Below are 17,972 nucleotides of genomic sequence, written 5' to 3'. Positions count from 1 at the left end.
GTAAAGGAGTTTTGCTATTTGGGGAGCAAAATAACTGATGATGGTCGAAGTAGAGAGGATATCAAATGTAGATTGGCAATGGCAAGGAAAGTGTTTCTGAAGAAGAGAAATTTGTTAACATTGAGTATAGATTTAAGTGTCAGGAAGTCATTTCTGAAAGTATTTGTATGGAGTGTAGCCATGTATGGAAGTGAAACATGGACGGTAAATAGTTTGGACAAGAAGAGAATAGAAGCTTTCGAAATGTGGTGCTACAGAAGAATGCTGAAGATTAGATGGGTAGATCACATAACTAATGAGGAAGTATTGAATAGGATTGGGGAAAAGAGAAGTTTGTGGCACAACTTGACCAGAAGAAGGGATCGGTTGGTAGGACATGTTCTGAGGCATCAAGGGATCACCAATTTAGTATTGGAGGGCAGAGTGGAGGGTAAAAATCGTAGGGGGAGACCAAGAGATGAATACACTAAGCAGATTCAGAAGGATGTAGGTTGCGGTAGGTACTGGGAGATGAAGAAGCTTGCACAGGATAGAGTAGCATGGAGAGCTGCATCAAACCAGTCTCAGGACTGAAGACCACAACAACAACAACAACATGCTACAAATATAGCACCATTCTTATCCTCCATCTATCAGAGATCATTGGAACAGTGGAAAGTTCCACGGGACTGGAAGAAGGCCCAGGTCATAGCAATCTATAAAAAGGGTAGAAAATTGGATGCACATAATTACCGGCCAATTTCACTGACATCGATTTGTTGTAGAATCATGGAACATATTTTGTGTTCAGACATAATCATTTTTCTAGACTGTGAGAAGCTCATTTGCAAAAACCAACACGGTTTTAGAAAACAACAGTCATGCGAGACCCGGCTGGCCCTCTTTGTGTGATATACAACAGGCTCTAGATACCAGCTCCCAGGTTGTTTCCATATTCCTCAACTTTCGACTCAGTTCCTCACTGTCGCTTGCTCCGAAAAGAGTGTGCTTACGTTCTATCAAATGACATATGCAGTTGGATAGAAAGTTTTCTAATTGACAGAGGTCAGTATGTCATCTTGAATGGGGACACTTCAACAGAAACAAGCATGGCATCAGGTGTGCCCCAGAGCAGTGTAATAGGTCTGCTGCTTTTTATGATTTACATAAACGATCTGGTTGATGGTAGTGACAGTGGCATTAGACTGTTTGTCGATGATACTGTAGTCTAAAGGAAAGTAGTATCGCACAAAAGTTGTGAACAAATGAGGATTTGCAGAAAATAAATGCATGGTGTAATGCCTGGCAGTTACGTCCCAATATTAGCAAGTGTAACCTACTGCGTATAACAAAGCCAAAATCGTCATTAATGTACAAGTACAAAATAAATGTCCAGTTCTTGGAAGTGGTAACATCCATCAAGTATTTGGGTGTGACTGTTCAAAATGATCTCAAATGGAACAATCAGATTACACAAGTAACAGGTAAGGCGAACTCTAGATTGTGGGTTATTGGTAGAATACTGGAGCAATGCAGTCCTTCAACTAAGGAAATTGCTTACAATACTGTAATTCATCCCATCTTAGAGTATTGTTCGTCTGACAAACTGCCTATTGGCTTCTGTCTCGGGTTCTTCGGCTGACATTCATTTAATGATTTTACTGACGTTTCACCAGCACGAGTGGCTGGCATTGTCAGTAAAATGATTACATGAACGTCGGCTGAAGAACCTGAGACAGAAGCCAATAGCCAGTTTGTCAACAAGTGGCCATGAAAGCCTTAACAATTTTGAATTGTTCGTCTGTATGGGACCCTTACCATTTGGGCCTGATTCAAGAGATTGAGAAGGTTCAAAGAAGAGCAGCAAGATTCATGACTGGTACATTTAGCCATTGCGAGAGCGTTAAAAATCTCACAGAAAGTTTGAATTGGGACACACTTGCAGGTAGACGATGCACTAAAATGAATGGGCTGCTCACTAAATTCAAAATTCAATCATCGTTGAGGATGTAGAGCATTTATTATTACCACCAACTTTCAAATCGCACAATGATCACCATTCAAAGATAAGGGAAATTAGAGCTCATACTGAGGTATTCAGACAGTCATGTATCCCTTGCGCGATCCGCGAGTGGAACAGAGAGGGGGGGAAATTTGACTCTGGCACGAATAGTGCCCTACGCCTCACACCGCTTGGTGGCTAGTGGATTATATACACTCCTGCAAATGGAAAAAAGAACACATTGACACCGGTGTGTCAGACCCACCATACTTGCTCCGGACACTGCGAGAGGGCTGTACAAGCAATGATCACACGCACGGCACAGCGGACACACCAGGAACCGCGGTGTTGGCCGTCGAATGGCGCTAGCTGCACAGCATTTGTGCACTGCCGCCGTCAGTGTCAGCCAGTTTGCCGTGGCATATGGAGCTCCATCGCAGTCTTTAACACTGGTAGCATGCCGCGACAGCGTGGACGTGAACCGTATGTGCAGTTGACGGACTTTGAGCGAGGGCGTATAGTGGGCATGCGGGAGGCCGGGTGGACGTACCGCCGAATTGCTCAACACGTGGGGCGTGAGGTCTCCACAGTACATCGATGTTGTCGCCAGTGGTCGGCGGAAGGTGCACGTGCCCGTCGACCTGGGACCGGACCGCAGCGACGCACGGATGCACGCCAAGGCCGTAGGATCCTACGCAGTGCCGTAGGGGACCGCACCGCCACTTCCCAGCAAATTAGGGACACTGTTGCTCCTGGGGTATCGGCGAGGACCATTTGCAACCATCTCCATGAAGCTGGGCTACGGTCCCGCACACCGTTAGGCCGTCTTCCGCTCACGCCCCAACATCGTGCAGCCCGCCTCCAGTGGTGTCGCGACAGGCGTGAATGGAGGGACGAATGGAGACGTGTCGTCTTCAGCGATGAGAGTCGCTTCTGCCTTGGTGCCAATGATGGTCGTATGCGTGTTTGGCACCGTGCAGGTGAGCGCCACAATCAGGACTGCATACGACCGAGGCACACGGGGCCAACACCCGGCATCATGGTGTGGGGAGCGATCTCCTACACTGGCCGTACACCACTGGTGATCGTCGAGGGGACACTGAATAGTGCACGGTACATCCAAACCGTCATCGAAGCCATCGTTCTACCATTCCTAGACCGGCAAGGGAACTTGCTGTTCCAACAGGACAATGCACGTCCGCATGTATCCCGTGCCACCCAACGTGCTCTAGAAGGTGTAAGTCAACTACCCTGGCCAGCAAGATCTCCGGATCTGTCCCCCATTGAGCATGTTTGGGACTGGATGAAGCGTCGTCTCACGCGGTCTGCACGTCCAGCACGAACGCTGGTTCAACTGAGGCGCCAGGTGGAAATGGCATGGCAAGCCGTTTCACAGGACTACATCCAGCATCTCTACGATCGTCTCCATGGGAGAATAGCAGCCTGCATTCCTGCGAAAGGTGGATATACACTGTACTAGTGCCGACATTGTGCATGCTCTGTTGCCTGTGTCTATGTGCCTGTGGTTCTGTCAGTGTGATCATGTGATGTATCTGACCCCAGGAATGTGTCAATAAAGTTTCCCCTTCCTGGGACAATGAATTCACGGTGTTCTTATTTCAATTTCCAGGAGTGTACGTAGATACAGATGTAGAAAAATGAGTATTCATGTTAGCTGCATATTACATACACCTGAACTGTCACATTCAGAGCAACAGTGCAGTATACGACATGTTCCTAATGGTAAACATCTCATAAAAGAAATTTTGAAATGGTGTAAACGAAATAATTTAGTTACAGTAACTATCAGCACTTTGTTGTATGCTATAAATAATAATAATCTTTAGAATTACCTTTGTGTTTTTAGTAATGGTATGTGGAGTCATTATATGTGAAATGATTTTATGTTTTGCATTACACAGCCTTGCTCTCTGCGTACGAATGGCTAATATGTTGGTTGCTAGTAACAACAGAGGAAAAGCTGGACGCATTGCTAAAGAGTGGAGCTGATCCTTTCACTGGAAAGAACAATGCCCAAGTATTTCATGCTAGAACTCTTTCACTGGCATATGCAGAGGTAACTATACAAAGTTTTCTTTTTTCAAGTTATGTAGCACATACTAAAGGCCCATGAAAATTCCACCCATGAGTGAATTCAAGTGTCATATAAGTACCCTGAGTTATGTTTTCAGATCTACCAAGATATGCCAAGTTTGGACTTATCAGAATTTGACTTAACTTCCATTTCAAATGATTTGTCAGTAGGTGGTAACTTGTAATCAGTATTTTTCTGCACCGGAACACTTTGTTCCTGAATACATTTTGCGCATGATGGAATATGGAGGTTGCATTCTAATTACAAACTGATGTGCTCACAGCTTTCATTTTTTTTCCAGTACATGAAGGTAGTTTGAAAAATTCTCAGAGTGGAATATCCCTGTTCACTAACACACTTGGTCCAGTGAAGTTCACATGCCATCATCTTATCTTGAAAACTGTTCAAATGCCTTCATCTCATCTTGAAAACTAGATTCCTACAGGCCTGCAAATTACCCATCAACTTCAGCTGTCAGTTCTTCATTTGAAAAGAATTTCTTTCCACAGAGGAAAATTTTCACCTCAGGGTAGAGATGGGAGTATGATGGAGCCAAAACAGGCAATACGGTTGTGGCATGCATTTGTATATTAGTTTGTGTATTTTTGCTGTGGCAATGACACTTACATTTGGGTGTGATCTAACTTGGCAAAATATGACTTTCCTCCTTACCAAACCTGGGCTTTTTTCTTGTATCTTTTGCTAAAGAAATCCCTTTTGCATCCCAAAAACCTGACACGACCTTTTCTGACAACCGTATTGCCTTTGTATTTTTTTTAATTTTTTTTATTCCACTACTTTGACTGTTGTTTTGTCCTTGGGTTATAATAGTGAAACCAAGTTTCACCTGTGGTCACAAACCAGTGCAAAAATCCTTATTGGTTGCTCTGGAAACAGGCCTTCCATTCTGAAGCATGTCTGATCCTTCAGTAAGAGTCAGAACACCCATCTAGCAGATAATTTTCTCCTATCCAGTTCCTCTACTAAAATGTGATGTGCACTTTCAATAGGTAATCCTCTTTGACCATCTTATGTACTTTTGCAATAATTTCTGGAGTAGTGGCACATTTTGGCTGATCACTACATGGATCATCACCTAAGGTGTCTCCACCAAGTTTAAACCAATTTGTCTTCTGAGAAACAGTTGAATATGAAGGAGCACAGTCCTTTAGTGTGTTCTGAAAATTGGCATGAATTTCCTATGTTTTCATAATGTTCTTTATGAAGCATTTAATCTCTCCTCGAGTCTCGATTATTTCCATATTCGCAAACCATTACATGGGAACAACAACAAAGGGACATCCTCATCACAGATCAGAACGCGATGCACGGATGCATCTAATGTTTGGAAACCTCATTGTTGTAGCTCTGTTGGTGTTTCTATGAACTTTTCAAGTTCTCTTATATTAATAAAAACTAGAATACATTGATCTTCACAAACATTGTACTGAACTTGACAAAAGCTGAAATATTGATGGACTGCATTCAAAATGCTTCAAAACTGAACTGACCTCATATGGTCACTGCCACACCATTTATAGTAATCACATCTACTATTTTACGTTATCAAAAACATTGCATTGATAGATTGCAGTTAAAAGGTACAGTTTTGCAAGAAGTTACACACATATTGGAATATTGTACTTTACAGAAAATTTGTTGTTACGATCTCAGTCCAGAATATATTACAGTTTAATGTAAAATTACATTAAGTTACATTTCTTAACAATATTTCAACTAATATTTTTAATTGCAGCTTAATTATGACAAACAGTTATTGCTGGTATAATTTCAGTGTCGGTGTAAAAACTGTGAACTATTGCACATTACATTCTTGCTATGGGAAGACGTTTAGGCGTGGTTCCCAGAACTGCTGATATGATGACCATTACATAAATATTTTATGAGCTGCTAATTTCATAATAAAATTGAATAATTAGCTGAAAGTTGCATAAACATGGAATAGAAGTGAAAAGTCAAGTTTTTACAGGTGTAAACAATGAATAAACAAAGCAGTAAATACACAAAATATGTAAGCAGGATACACAATGATGGTATGGATTATGACAGTTTATCTGGTATCAGTCAGTACAGTAAGTGTTACGCTACTCTGCCACATTACGTACACTCCAAAATACTTTGCATAAGAATTATGCAGAAGACCCTCTCAGGATATCCACAGAGCACAGCATATCATGTATGACTAGTGTAAAACCTGGTGTCCCCCCCCCCCCCCCTTTCCCTACCTCCCCAGCATGGCTTACCAACACTGCCCGTATCCTATCCCCATCAGTTCCTTGTCCCTTCCCACAGGCAGCACAGCATTTTTCTCCACCCCTGTGCTGCCAGCCTTCCCCTTCCCCTCCCCTGTGCCATGCCACCTCATTACCCGTACCACCCATCCCAGCAGATCACATCACATGCAGTCGCTATTTCTGAGGGAGTACGTAGTCTGTAAGCTGGATTTTGATTATTGTGTTCCAAATATAATGTAATTGGATCGATAAAAAATCTATTCACCATGCGGTGGCAGAACACACATGTAAAAGAAGGTTCTAATTAGGCAAGATTTCGAAGCCGTGGCTCCTTCTTCGGGCAGAGGAGCTGAAGGGGAAGGAAGAGGTGTGAAGGAAATGGGCTGGAGAGGTACAGGGAAAGGAGTAGATATGAGAAAGATCACCCAGGACTGCAGGTCAGGGGAGGCTCACTGGACGGGATGAAAAGTAAAGACCTTCTCATCCTGTCTGGTATGTCTCCCTGACATTCAATTCTGAGTGACTTTTCTGAAATCTATTCCTTCTCCTAGACCTCTCCAGTTCTTTTCCTTCACCCCTATTCCTTTCCTTCAACCCTCCTGCCTGAAGGAACCACTGGCTCTGAAAGCTTGCCTAATTATAACCTGCTTTTATGTGTGCTTTCTGCTGCTGCTTAGTGAGTAGATTTTTTTATCTATCCAATTACACTATATTATCAAAAGGTGATTTGTTTCTATATTGCTATTATTCCATTTAGGACTTTCCAGAGTCAAATAGGTAGCAGACTTGATTAAACATAAACTTGTGTCTTGTTTAATTCACAACAATAATAATAATAATCATAACCTCCTGTTAAATACATTGACTGATCACAGACTTTTAATGTCTGGCTTCTGTAAGGTTTTCATCACACTTTCACCAAGGTCCAATACTCATCACATATACGCTAGAAATGTCACATTATAGTGTGTCCCATTTTTTTATTGTCTTGTTAGGTACATGAAAGGCCATGTTGTCATGTTATACCTGGAGTAGTTTATACACTGCTGGAAATTGAAATAAGAACACCGTGAATTCATCGTCCCAGGAAGGGGAAACTTTATTGACACATTCCTGGGGTCAGATACATCACATGATCACACTGACAGAACCACAGGCACATAGACACAGGCAACAGAGCATGCACAATGTCGGCACTAGTACAGTGTATATCCACCTTTCACAGCAATGCAGGCTGCTATTCTCCCATGGAGACGATCGTAGAGATGCTGGATGTAGTCCTGTGGAACGGCTTGCCATGCCATTTCCACCTGGCGCCTCAGTTGGACCAGCGTTAGTGCTGGACGTGCAGACCGCGTGAGATGACGCTTCATCCAGTCCCAAATATGCTCAATGGGGGACAGATCCGGAGATCTTGCTGGCCAGGGTAGTTGACTTACACCTTCCAGAACACGTTGGGTGGCACGGGATACATGCGGACGTGCATTGTCCTGTTGGAACAGCAAGTTCCCTTGCTGGTCTAGGAATGGTAGAACGATGGGTTCGATGACGGTTTGGATATACCGTGCACTATTCAGTGTCCCCTCGACGATCACCAGTGGTGTATGGCCAGTGTAGGAGATCGCTCCCCACACCATGATGCCGGGTGTTGGCCCTGTGTGCCTCGGTCGTATGCAGACCTGATTGTGGCGCTCACCTGCACGGCACCAAACATGCATACGACCATCATTGGCACCAAGGCAGAAGCGACTCTCATCGCTGAAGATGACACGTCTCCATTCGTCCCTCCATTCACGCCTGTTGCAACACCACTGGAGGTGGGCTGCACGATGTTGGGGCGTGAGCGGAAGACGGCCTAACGGTGTGCGGGACCGTAGCCCAGCTTCATGGAGATGGTTGCGAATGGTCCTCGCCGATACCCCAGGAGCAACAGTGTCCCTAATTTGCTGGGAAGTGGCGGTGCGGTCCCCTACAGCACTGCATAGGATCCTACGGTCTTGGCGTGCATCCGTGCGTTGCTGCGGTCCGGTCCCAGGTCGCCGGGCACGTGCACCTTCCGCCGACCACTGGCGACAACATCGATGTACTGTGGAGACCTCACGCCCCACGTGTTGAGCAATTCGGCGGTACGTCCACCCGGCCTCCCGCATGCCCACTATACGCCCTCGCTCAGAGTCCGTCAACTGCACATACGGTTCATGTCCACGCTGTCGCGGCATGCTACCAGTGTTAAAGACTGCGATGGAGCTCCGTATGCCACGGCAAACTGGCTGACACTGACGGCGGTGGTGCACAAATGCTGCGCAGCTAGCGCCATTCGACGGCCAACACCGCGGTTCCTGGTATGTCCGCTGTGCCGTGCGTGTGATCATTGCTTGTACAGCCCTCTCGCAGTGTCCGGAGCAAGTATGGTGGGTCTGACACACCGGTGTCAATGTGTTCTTTTTTCCATTTCCAGGAGTGTACATTCCTTGTCACTAAAGTGAGAAACTAGGGGACACACATAGGGTAACGTACATAGGGTAATGGGTATAGGCAGAGGGTGTATACTGGCAACTCACAATATCCTGTTGCAGAGCATGCTCTACAACATGACATTCGTGATCTCAGCACTTGTTCCACCAAACACACCATCTGGATTCTTCCCCCAGACACCTGTTATTGTTGCTGATTTTTTGGGTCATTTTCGTCTCGTACCATACTTGATGAATAGAGTCTTATGAAAGGACCTTCGTGTGCTCAACTCCCTACCATGTTGGGTTGTGTGATGCTGCACTATGAACTGCATGAAGATTCCTGGACCAATTGCACCTCACGCGAGGGTACAGCAAATCTTGGAGCTGCACTCATCCACATGCTGCACACACAAATGCATCACGCGAGAAGACGTGACTTTCTCCGGTGTGTGTTGTGGCAGAAATTTCAGAGCTGAATGCACAGAGGTTGACACTTAGGGCTCAAATTGAGAAACATTCAGAAATATGGCACGAATAATACAACACAACGACCTATCCGTGAGAACCAAATCGGCACATATGAAACTGAGCACAGCAGGTGTATATAGCCTTGCAGTGGGCATGCTAGAAATTATGACAGTTATATAACAAAGCAGTCACTATGCAGATTGAAGAGTCCCCCCACCCCTCCTCCCCTGGCCACCCTTCCTCATCTGAGACAGACCAGGTGGCAGATACTGACTTTGGCCAGCTGTTACTGAAGGATTTTCCAGCACTGACTGACTCAATGCTCACAATGCAGAAGCATTGTCATTCTACTCTCCATCACATCAAACTATTCCAGGACTGCTGGTGATTAGTAGACCTCATTGCCTGCCTCTGGGAAAACTGCATACTTCTCAGCAAGAGTTTGATAGAATTATTAGTGATGGTTCTGTTTTTTGCTGTTGAGAGTGCTAGGTCTCCTCTCTTACAGATGGTCATAAAAAAAAACATGGAAAATGGAGAATCTGTGGGAATTACAGAACTTTGAACTCTTGTACAGTCCCTGATACATACTCTATCCCTAATGTATCTGATTTTAGCAGTAACTTGTTGGGTACATGTTTTTTTACTGTCTTGACCGTGCTACAGCTTTTCCACAGTTTCCTATGGCCCTCAAAGAGAATATGAATACTGCTATTACTACACTTTCTGGTTCATTCAAACAAAATGTTATGTTTTTGGACTGCATAACACTGCAACAGTTCACGCACAAAGTTCTTTAGGGTTTTCCATTCGTTTTTTGCTGTGCTGACATCATATTACTTTTCTTTACTGCATATAAGAACCATCTGAAACATGTACGTGCTGTGTTCTGAAGCTTGGAGGACTATGGTATTGTGATTAGCACTGACAAGTGTACTTCCATTAAGAAAAAAGTTCCTTCCTTAGGCTATAGAGTGTCTCATAAAGGCATTTCTCCTGTGCCTGATAAGGTTTATGATTTTCAAAACATGCTCGTCCCTGAGACTTTCAAAGGACTCTACCATTTCTTAGGCATATTAAATTACTACTGCAAACACCTTATCATGCTGGATGAAGTACAAGTATGTCTTAACAGTCTCCTAAAAGGAAATAACACTTCTGGTATCAGGAAGATTTCTTGGAATGTTAGGGCTGTTAAAGCCTTGGAGCACTAGCAATCAAAAATTGGTCATGCTTCGTTCCTGGCTCACGCCATTGCTTATGCTTCCATTGCTCATTTTGTTGATGTAAGTCAAGTCACTGTGGGTGCTATGTTTCAGAAATATATTTTTCAGGCATGGCAACCTCTGGCTTTCTTTTCTAGAAATTTGTCAAAGCAGCAACAATTTTGGAGTGCTTTTGACAGAGAACTGCTAGCCATCTTTCTTGCTGTAAAACATTTTCATCCTTGACTTGAAGACAGACTATTACTATGTACACTGACCGCAAACCGTTAACCACCATTTTCAAAAATTCTCCATAACAGGTATGCTAGGTTGATTTAATAGCTCAATTTTCTACAGACATTCAGCATATTTCTGAGCAGGACAGAGTGGTGGCACATTGTTTGTTGCACAACTGTGTGGTGATTACTGTCATTGATATGGTAAAAGTGGCTGCATATTGGGACACAGAACCACTCCTCATCCAATATCAGGTGCATCCGGAATCAATTGGTTTACTTCTAAAACACTTGTCCCCAATCAGTTCCGCAAATGGTATTTGGTGTGATACTTCGGGACTAAAAATACATCGATGTATCCATGAAAAGTGATATTGGAGTGATTTTAATTCATTTCACTTTTTGGCTCAACAAGGGTTAATTACAGATAAAGTTGTCTATCCTGGGATATGGAAGTGTTGCCACAGTTGGATGATGGTATGCATCTAATGCCAAATGTCACAATTAATAGACCTATGGCTGTTCCTGTTGCTGATTTCCTCGTCCATTCTGAGGAATTTTTCTCATTGGCACATCAACATTGTTGACTGCCTCTCCCATTATAAAGGATACTGTTTTTTGGTCACAATGACAGACTGATTTACTAATTGGTCAGAGGCTGTACCTGGTCATGATATTACTACAACATCTATCTCGCATTTTGGTATCTGTGTGGTTTGCCTGTTTTGTATCCTGTAAGTCATTATGTCAGATAGGTGATGCCAATTTGAATGGCAATTATTAACAGAACTATTTTGTATTTGTGGTTGCAAGCATATCTGTACTATGATTGCCACCCCTCCAGTAACAGGATGGTAGAAAGTATGCACCGGACCTTAAAGACAGGGTTCACATGATGTCCAGAGTATTGGATCTTTGCACTCCTTTAGTTTTATTGGGATTGCATACTAGTATTAAGGAGTACATGTAATGTTCACCTGCACAGCTGATTTACCTGTACAGTGAATCGATAAATGGAACTGGTAATTTCTCCCCCCCCCCCCCCCCCCCCTTGCAATCTGGGGATTTTGTTGATTTTTTTTAAAAACAAATACTATATCTTATGCAAAGTCTGGTTCCCAAAAGCCCTCGTAGATACAGGACCAAACCTGTTTTCATACATTAGGGCTTGAAGATATATCACTATGTCTGCTTACATGACAGACCAGCCCTTGCCCCTCAATATTGTGGACCTTTCAGGGTCCTATAGCATGACAACAAGGTATTTATGATCTATAGAAATGGCAAACCAGATGCGGTCTCAACTGATTGCTTAAAACTACTGGGATGGTTCCTTTGAAAAGGCATTGCCAATTTCCTTCCCCATCCTTCCCTAACCTGAGCTTGCACTCCATTTCTAATGACCTCGTTGTCGACAGGACGTTAAACAACACTAACCTAACCTAACCTTAAAACTACCCTGTTGTGATAGCAATTTGGCAACTGTTCTCATGTCCAACAAGGACAGCAATAGCGTGCTTCAAACTCCAAATGTAAATCTACCTCATGTCACTCAAAGCCATTCAGGTAGAAATGTTGTATGTCAGTATCCAGGGGTACCAGGGGCTCCTGATTTCACAAAGATTTCTTGAAATTTGTAATTTTCATTTTGTTCCTACGTGTATTGTTAGAATGAGCTTCAGCTCTCCCAAAAATGGGGAGGAGCTAACTGGCAGAGTTTATTTGAATCAAGTTATGAACTTAGTATAGAATGTGATATCTATTTGTAAGGAATGAGTTTTTTTGGATACTGTTTTGTGATGTATGCTTATTTTACGTGATCTCAAGAAAGTATATAATAAATTGAAGAAAAGTTCAGTATATTTATTATTGTTTATTTAGTGGTATTACATAGAATACCTAAACATTCATAAAATAATGTATAGCTAATAGCTAGTAATATATATGCAGATTGTAATGCAAAAAACTGAGTGTGAGCCACATTTTAACACATATAGGGTGAGCCAAAAATGACTTTATGACTTTGGAATGATATAGGAATTTATTGAAATAACTTACAGAATTGGTAACTGGGCCATTTTGTAGCAAACAACCTCAAATTTCACATGAAAATGTCAAGTATCATTTTGTTTTGATGTAAGTACCAGTTATGATGTGGCAAACATGCCACAAGAAATCAAGTTCTTTTCAAACTCACTGCAGCAAATTGGGCATAACTTGTGCAACAGCACCATAGATTTGGTTTTTCAAGTCAGCTAAACTGTTTGGTTGGGGAGTCTCATGAGATGCACATCATGGTTGATTTTTGTGGACTGCAGGCAAAGCTCTCCCTAACCTGTTACACATAATCATCAACACACAAGCAACCTGATGGTTTTATCATGTCACAGTGAACAACCCATCTCAATAAAGTTTGTGGGGCAACAGTAAACTGTAGGCCTGCTTGGAGGTTCTTTAGCATATTCAGTGTGAAATTTACGGTGAATAGTAGTTGCACAGTTCATTTCATGAAACCAGAACACACAGCAAGTACACTTCACACCAGTGAAAGTGGCTGTTTTAACTGTGCACTGCGCTGGCACTCTTGGTGGCAGAATGAGGTAGTGATGCACTATGTGAATCAAACTTGAGGTTGTTTGTTACAAAATGACACATCTGCTGATTCTGTAAGTTATCCCAGTAAATTTCTATGTCATTCCCAAGTTGTAAAGCCCTTTTTGACTCAGCCTGCATATCAACATGAAGATAATAGTAACAAAATATACACACAGTTATATACAACATATACATCTGATTTTGATGAAAGCTCCTTAAATTGAATTTTCATCTGAAAAGTTTGATTCAGATATTGATGCATATAAAAAGAAAACTGAACTTAAAGCTAAACAACTTATCTACTAGAGCACTTGCCCATGAAAGGCAAAGGTCCCGAGTTTGAGTGTCGGTCCGGCACACAGTTTTAATCTGCCAGGAAGTTTCATATCAGCGAACACTCCACTGCAGAGTGAAAATTTCATTCTGGAAACTAATCTACCATTTGTTTGTAAATCATTGTGGATGTGTAGTAAGTCACTTTTAAATTTATACATAGGGAGTCATGATCTGCTAGGGTGCTTGAATATTGGATTTTCTTCCTTTGCAGTCTTATGTCCTTTCTTATTATTAAAATGACTACACTGAAGAGCCAAAGAAACTGGTACACCTGTCTAAAATCGCGTAGGGCCCCCCACGAACATTCACGAGTGCTGCAACACCATGTGTTGTGGACATGACTAATGTCTGAAGTATTGCTGGATTGACACCATGAATCCTGCAGGGCTGTCCTTAAATCCGTAAGAGTAAGAGGGGATGGAGATCTCTCCTGAATAGCACGTTGCAAGGCATCGCAGATATGTTCAATAATGTTCGTGTGTGGGGAGTTTGGTGGCCAGCGGAAGTGTTTAAACTCAGAAGAGTATTCCTGGAGCCACTCTATATCAAATCTGGATGTGTGGGGTGTCACATTGCCCTGCTGGAATTGCCTAAGTTCATGGGAATGCACAATGGATATGGATGGATGCAGGTGATCAGACAGGATGCTTACGCATACGTACATGTCACCTATCAGTGTCGTATCTAGACATATCAGCGGTCCCATATCGCTACAACAGCACATGCTCAACACCATTACAGAGCCTTGAACAGTCCTCTGCTGACATGCAGGGCCCAATGGATTCATGTGGTTGTCTCCATACCCGTACACATCCATCCACCCAATACAATTTGAAACAAGGCTTGTCCAGCCAGGAACATATTTCCAGTCATCAACAGTCCAATGTTGGTGTTGGTGGGCCCAGGCAAAGCATAAAGCTTTGTGCCATGCAGTCATCAAGGGTACACGAGCAGGCCTTTGGCTCTGAAAGCCCATATGAATCATGTTTCATTGAATGGTTCACATGCTGACACTTGTTGAGGACACAGCATTGACATCTGCAGCAATTTGGGGAAGGGTTGCACTTTTGTCATGTTGAATGATTCTCTTCAGTCGTTGTTGGTCTTGTTTTTGCAGAATGTTTTTCCGGCCACAGCGATGTTGGAGATTTGATGTTTTACTGGAGTCCTGATGTTCATGGTACACTCATGAAATGGTCATAAGAGAAAATCCCCACTTCACCACTACCTCAGAGATGCTGTGCCCCATCACTCATGCGATGACTGTAACACCACACTCAAACTCTCTTAAATCTTGATAACCAGCCATTGTAGCAGCAGTAATCGATTTAACAACACTTGTTGTCTTATATAAGTGTTGTTGACCGCAGCACCGTATTCTACCTGTTTATGTACCTATATATTTGAATACACATGCCTATACCAATTTTTTGCCCGAACTCTTATGGGACTTGTCAGCTTAGTCTGGTGCAATTAATGAGTGAATAGGCAAATATCTATTAGGAACACTACAAATGTAGGTTGAGAACAGTTGGAGATGTGGGTCTCATGGGAAGTGTGCAAGGGATAAGTCTCTGCAGTCGCACTATCCTCTGTGACCTCAGTCACTCAGCTGGATAGAGCATCTGCCATGTAAGCAGGAGATCCCAGGTTCGAGTCCTGGTTGGGGCACACATTTTCAGTTGTCCCCATTGACGTATATTAACAACGTCTGTCGGTAGCTAAGGGTTTTGATTTAATTATCGTTAATACATGTGAGTTCAATTCTGAGTATCACAGTTAACATATAAGTTTGTATCTCCAAAATATGGTTTTTCTTCTCCTTCATTTTATTATTGACTGTAAAATACTTTACAGCCAAGTTTTGCCTCTAACCCACATAGTTAACTTGATGTACAAAATGAAAGTATACCATATAAACTTAAACATGAAAGTACAAGTAATATTGTATAGACAGCTGTGAATTCTCACAAACTTTTGGCCAAGTCCTGAACAAGCAACATTGCCTTGTTTCTCAACTGTAATCTTTGTGTGAATCTTGGTATCAGAATACAATGGCTTAATGCAAAATGACAATACCTGTTTGGTAAAATTGAAAATATTGTGACAATTAATTTACATCCCTTATTGTTAATGATAGAAAATTTGTAAGTACAGCTCCACAGCAGTTTCAAATCCTCCTGACAAAATGTGCTTCTATATAGTAATGTTGCACTAAATTTCTGACTTTTCATAAAATCACTTCATAAGTGTAAAACTTTTAGCATTGTACCAGATGCTACAATTCCCCAACCTTTTCTACTTCAAAAACAATTTCTGACTTCATTTCATTTTCAACAACACTCCATTCCCTTTTTATACAAATTTCTTTCAGATAGTCTACAACTATTTCAAGAAACTCTCAGTGGGTACTTCTTTGTTGTCAGGAACATAATTTTGTAATAAAGAATTTTCACAATTAATCATTTTACTATTTTCATTATGATATACTAAAACATGTTTTATCACAGAATAAATAGATGCAGCCAACATACCTTTCTTAGAGCTGTCAGAATCACAGTGAAGACATTACAAACCTTCTTCTCATTCCCTGCTACAAACACATATGATGTGGCACAGCTGAGCATGATGCACCACAACTCAGAATACAATTCTATAACATGACAACCTCTCATCTTAATCATCATCTTCAGAACATTACATTATAACATATATCCCATCAAGATCTCATCATAACACAAAGAAAATCCCAACATTTTATCATCACAGTATATACAGATTAACCTAAACATAACTGCATAATACTCATAGTCAACTCCAACAATACAATATAATTCTCAACTTATTATGTCCACATCGAAAGAAGGTTCTGGCCATTGGGTATCTATTCTCAGCTTATAATCATACAGCTCACATTCAACACTTTCAACATCTTCCTCAAATACTTTTCAAAGTTAATCCAGTATTAATCAGTGAATCAAAGTTGGAACCAGTGAGCTTATCTAAATACCTAGGTACAACAGTATGTAGGCATATGAACAGGATTTATCATAGAATCTGGCATTCCAGCAGGAGATGCTGCAGTTGGAAATTGTGACTGTGTGAGAGGTATGCTTGCTTTTGTGTGTGTGTGTGTGTGTGTGTGTGTGTGTGTGTGTGTGTGTGTGTGCCTTTTATGACAAAAGCTGTGGCCGAAAACTATGAGTGAGTGTCTTTTAATTGTGCCTGTCTGCAACTTGATGTGTCTTTTTTATGGTAAGTAGCAATCTGTTGTTTCCTACATTGTGGTTATCACATAGTCTGTCATGGCTAAAACAGGTGACAGAATTTGCAGAACACCAGGCATATGCAATCAGTCTACAAAGGAGACTGCATACAAAACATTCAAGTAACCTGTCCTAGAATTGGTAAAGTGTGTGGTATCTACACCTTACAGGACTAACAGACAATATTGTATGCATACAAAGAAAGTCAGCATGAATGTTCACAGGTTTGTTTGACTTATGGGAGAGAGTCATGAAATACTGAAGGTAGATACAAACTGTCCTGTGAAAGCCTACTTAGAAAGTTTCTAGACCAACTATAAGTGAAGAATCTAGGAATGTATTACAAGCTTATATGAATTACTCCAATGAAGATTGTGAAAATAAGTTTAGTATAATTACAGCATGCACAGATGCATTTAAAGAATTGGAACAGAATAAAGTCCTGTTGTGTATATGAAATTTCTAATTTTGGTGCACAGTTTGTCAGCCTTTGTGCCAAAGTTTAAGTTTTGACCCAACAGAACACCAGTTCCTGCACATCTAGAATACCAGAGTTAATTTGCATACCCACAAATTGTAAACAAAAATCTTTAAGATTTGTTTCACAGATGGTAGTCTGCTTCCAGTTATACCCAAGTAAATAAATTTTCTTCAATAAATGAACTGAAGGTACGAGTGCTACATTACCATGACAGTGAAAGGTTGGGCTGAAAAAGGGGTACAGTTTGGCCCACTCTGCTCTCTCCCCACCTGTCCTGCATTCACTGACCTGTCAAGCCACCAAACCAGTGTGATCTGTGGCATGAAAACACAGTCATTTAAGCAGACTAAATGTCATGTCACGTAAGGAGACTAAAAGTAAATAAACTGCCTGCTTTGGGTAAGGAATGAATTTGTCATGCAAATTTGAAGGTTTTATTTTTATGGATATTCCAGTTTTGAAGGGTCAGAGGCTCAATATAAAGAATATTCTTTTATGCACTTTGACCAGTTTTTGTCCTTGTTTTCACAGAACCAGGAGTAATTGTCTCTGTGCCTTCACCTGCTTAGGCAGATCTTCCTAGCTCATTCTCAAGTTC

At 41.9% G+C, this 17,972-nt stretch overlaps 1 protein-coding gene across 2 annotated transcripts in view; it reads left to right on the top strand.

The window, feature by feature from the left end:
- Positions 1–17,972, top strand: part of LOC126187472 (peroxisomal acyl-coenzyme A oxidase 3-like) — a 315,427-nt gene that overhangs the window by 231,996 nt on the left and 65,459 nt on the right. For both annotated transcript variants that reach the window (XM_049928570.1, XM_049928571.1), the window contains exon 11: positions 3,904–4,058. In XM_049928570.1, coding sequence (XP_049784527.1) covers positions 3,904–4,058 — 155 coding nt within the window. The remainder of the gene's footprint in view (positions 1–3,903; positions 4,059–17,972) is intronic.

Source organism: Schistocerca cancellata, chromosome 5 (assembly GCF_023864275.1).
Source record: "Schistocerca cancellata isolate TAMUIC-IGC-003103 chromosome 5, iqSchCanc2.1, whole genome shotgun sequence".
In the NCBI taxonomy this organism is placed as follows: domain Eukaryota; kingdom Metazoa; phylum Arthropoda; class Insecta; order Orthoptera; family Acrididae; genus Schistocerca; species Schistocerca cancellata.
The sequence above is the reverse complement of the archived record's forward strand: the minus strand, read 5'-3'. Positions and strand labels throughout refer to the sequence as shown.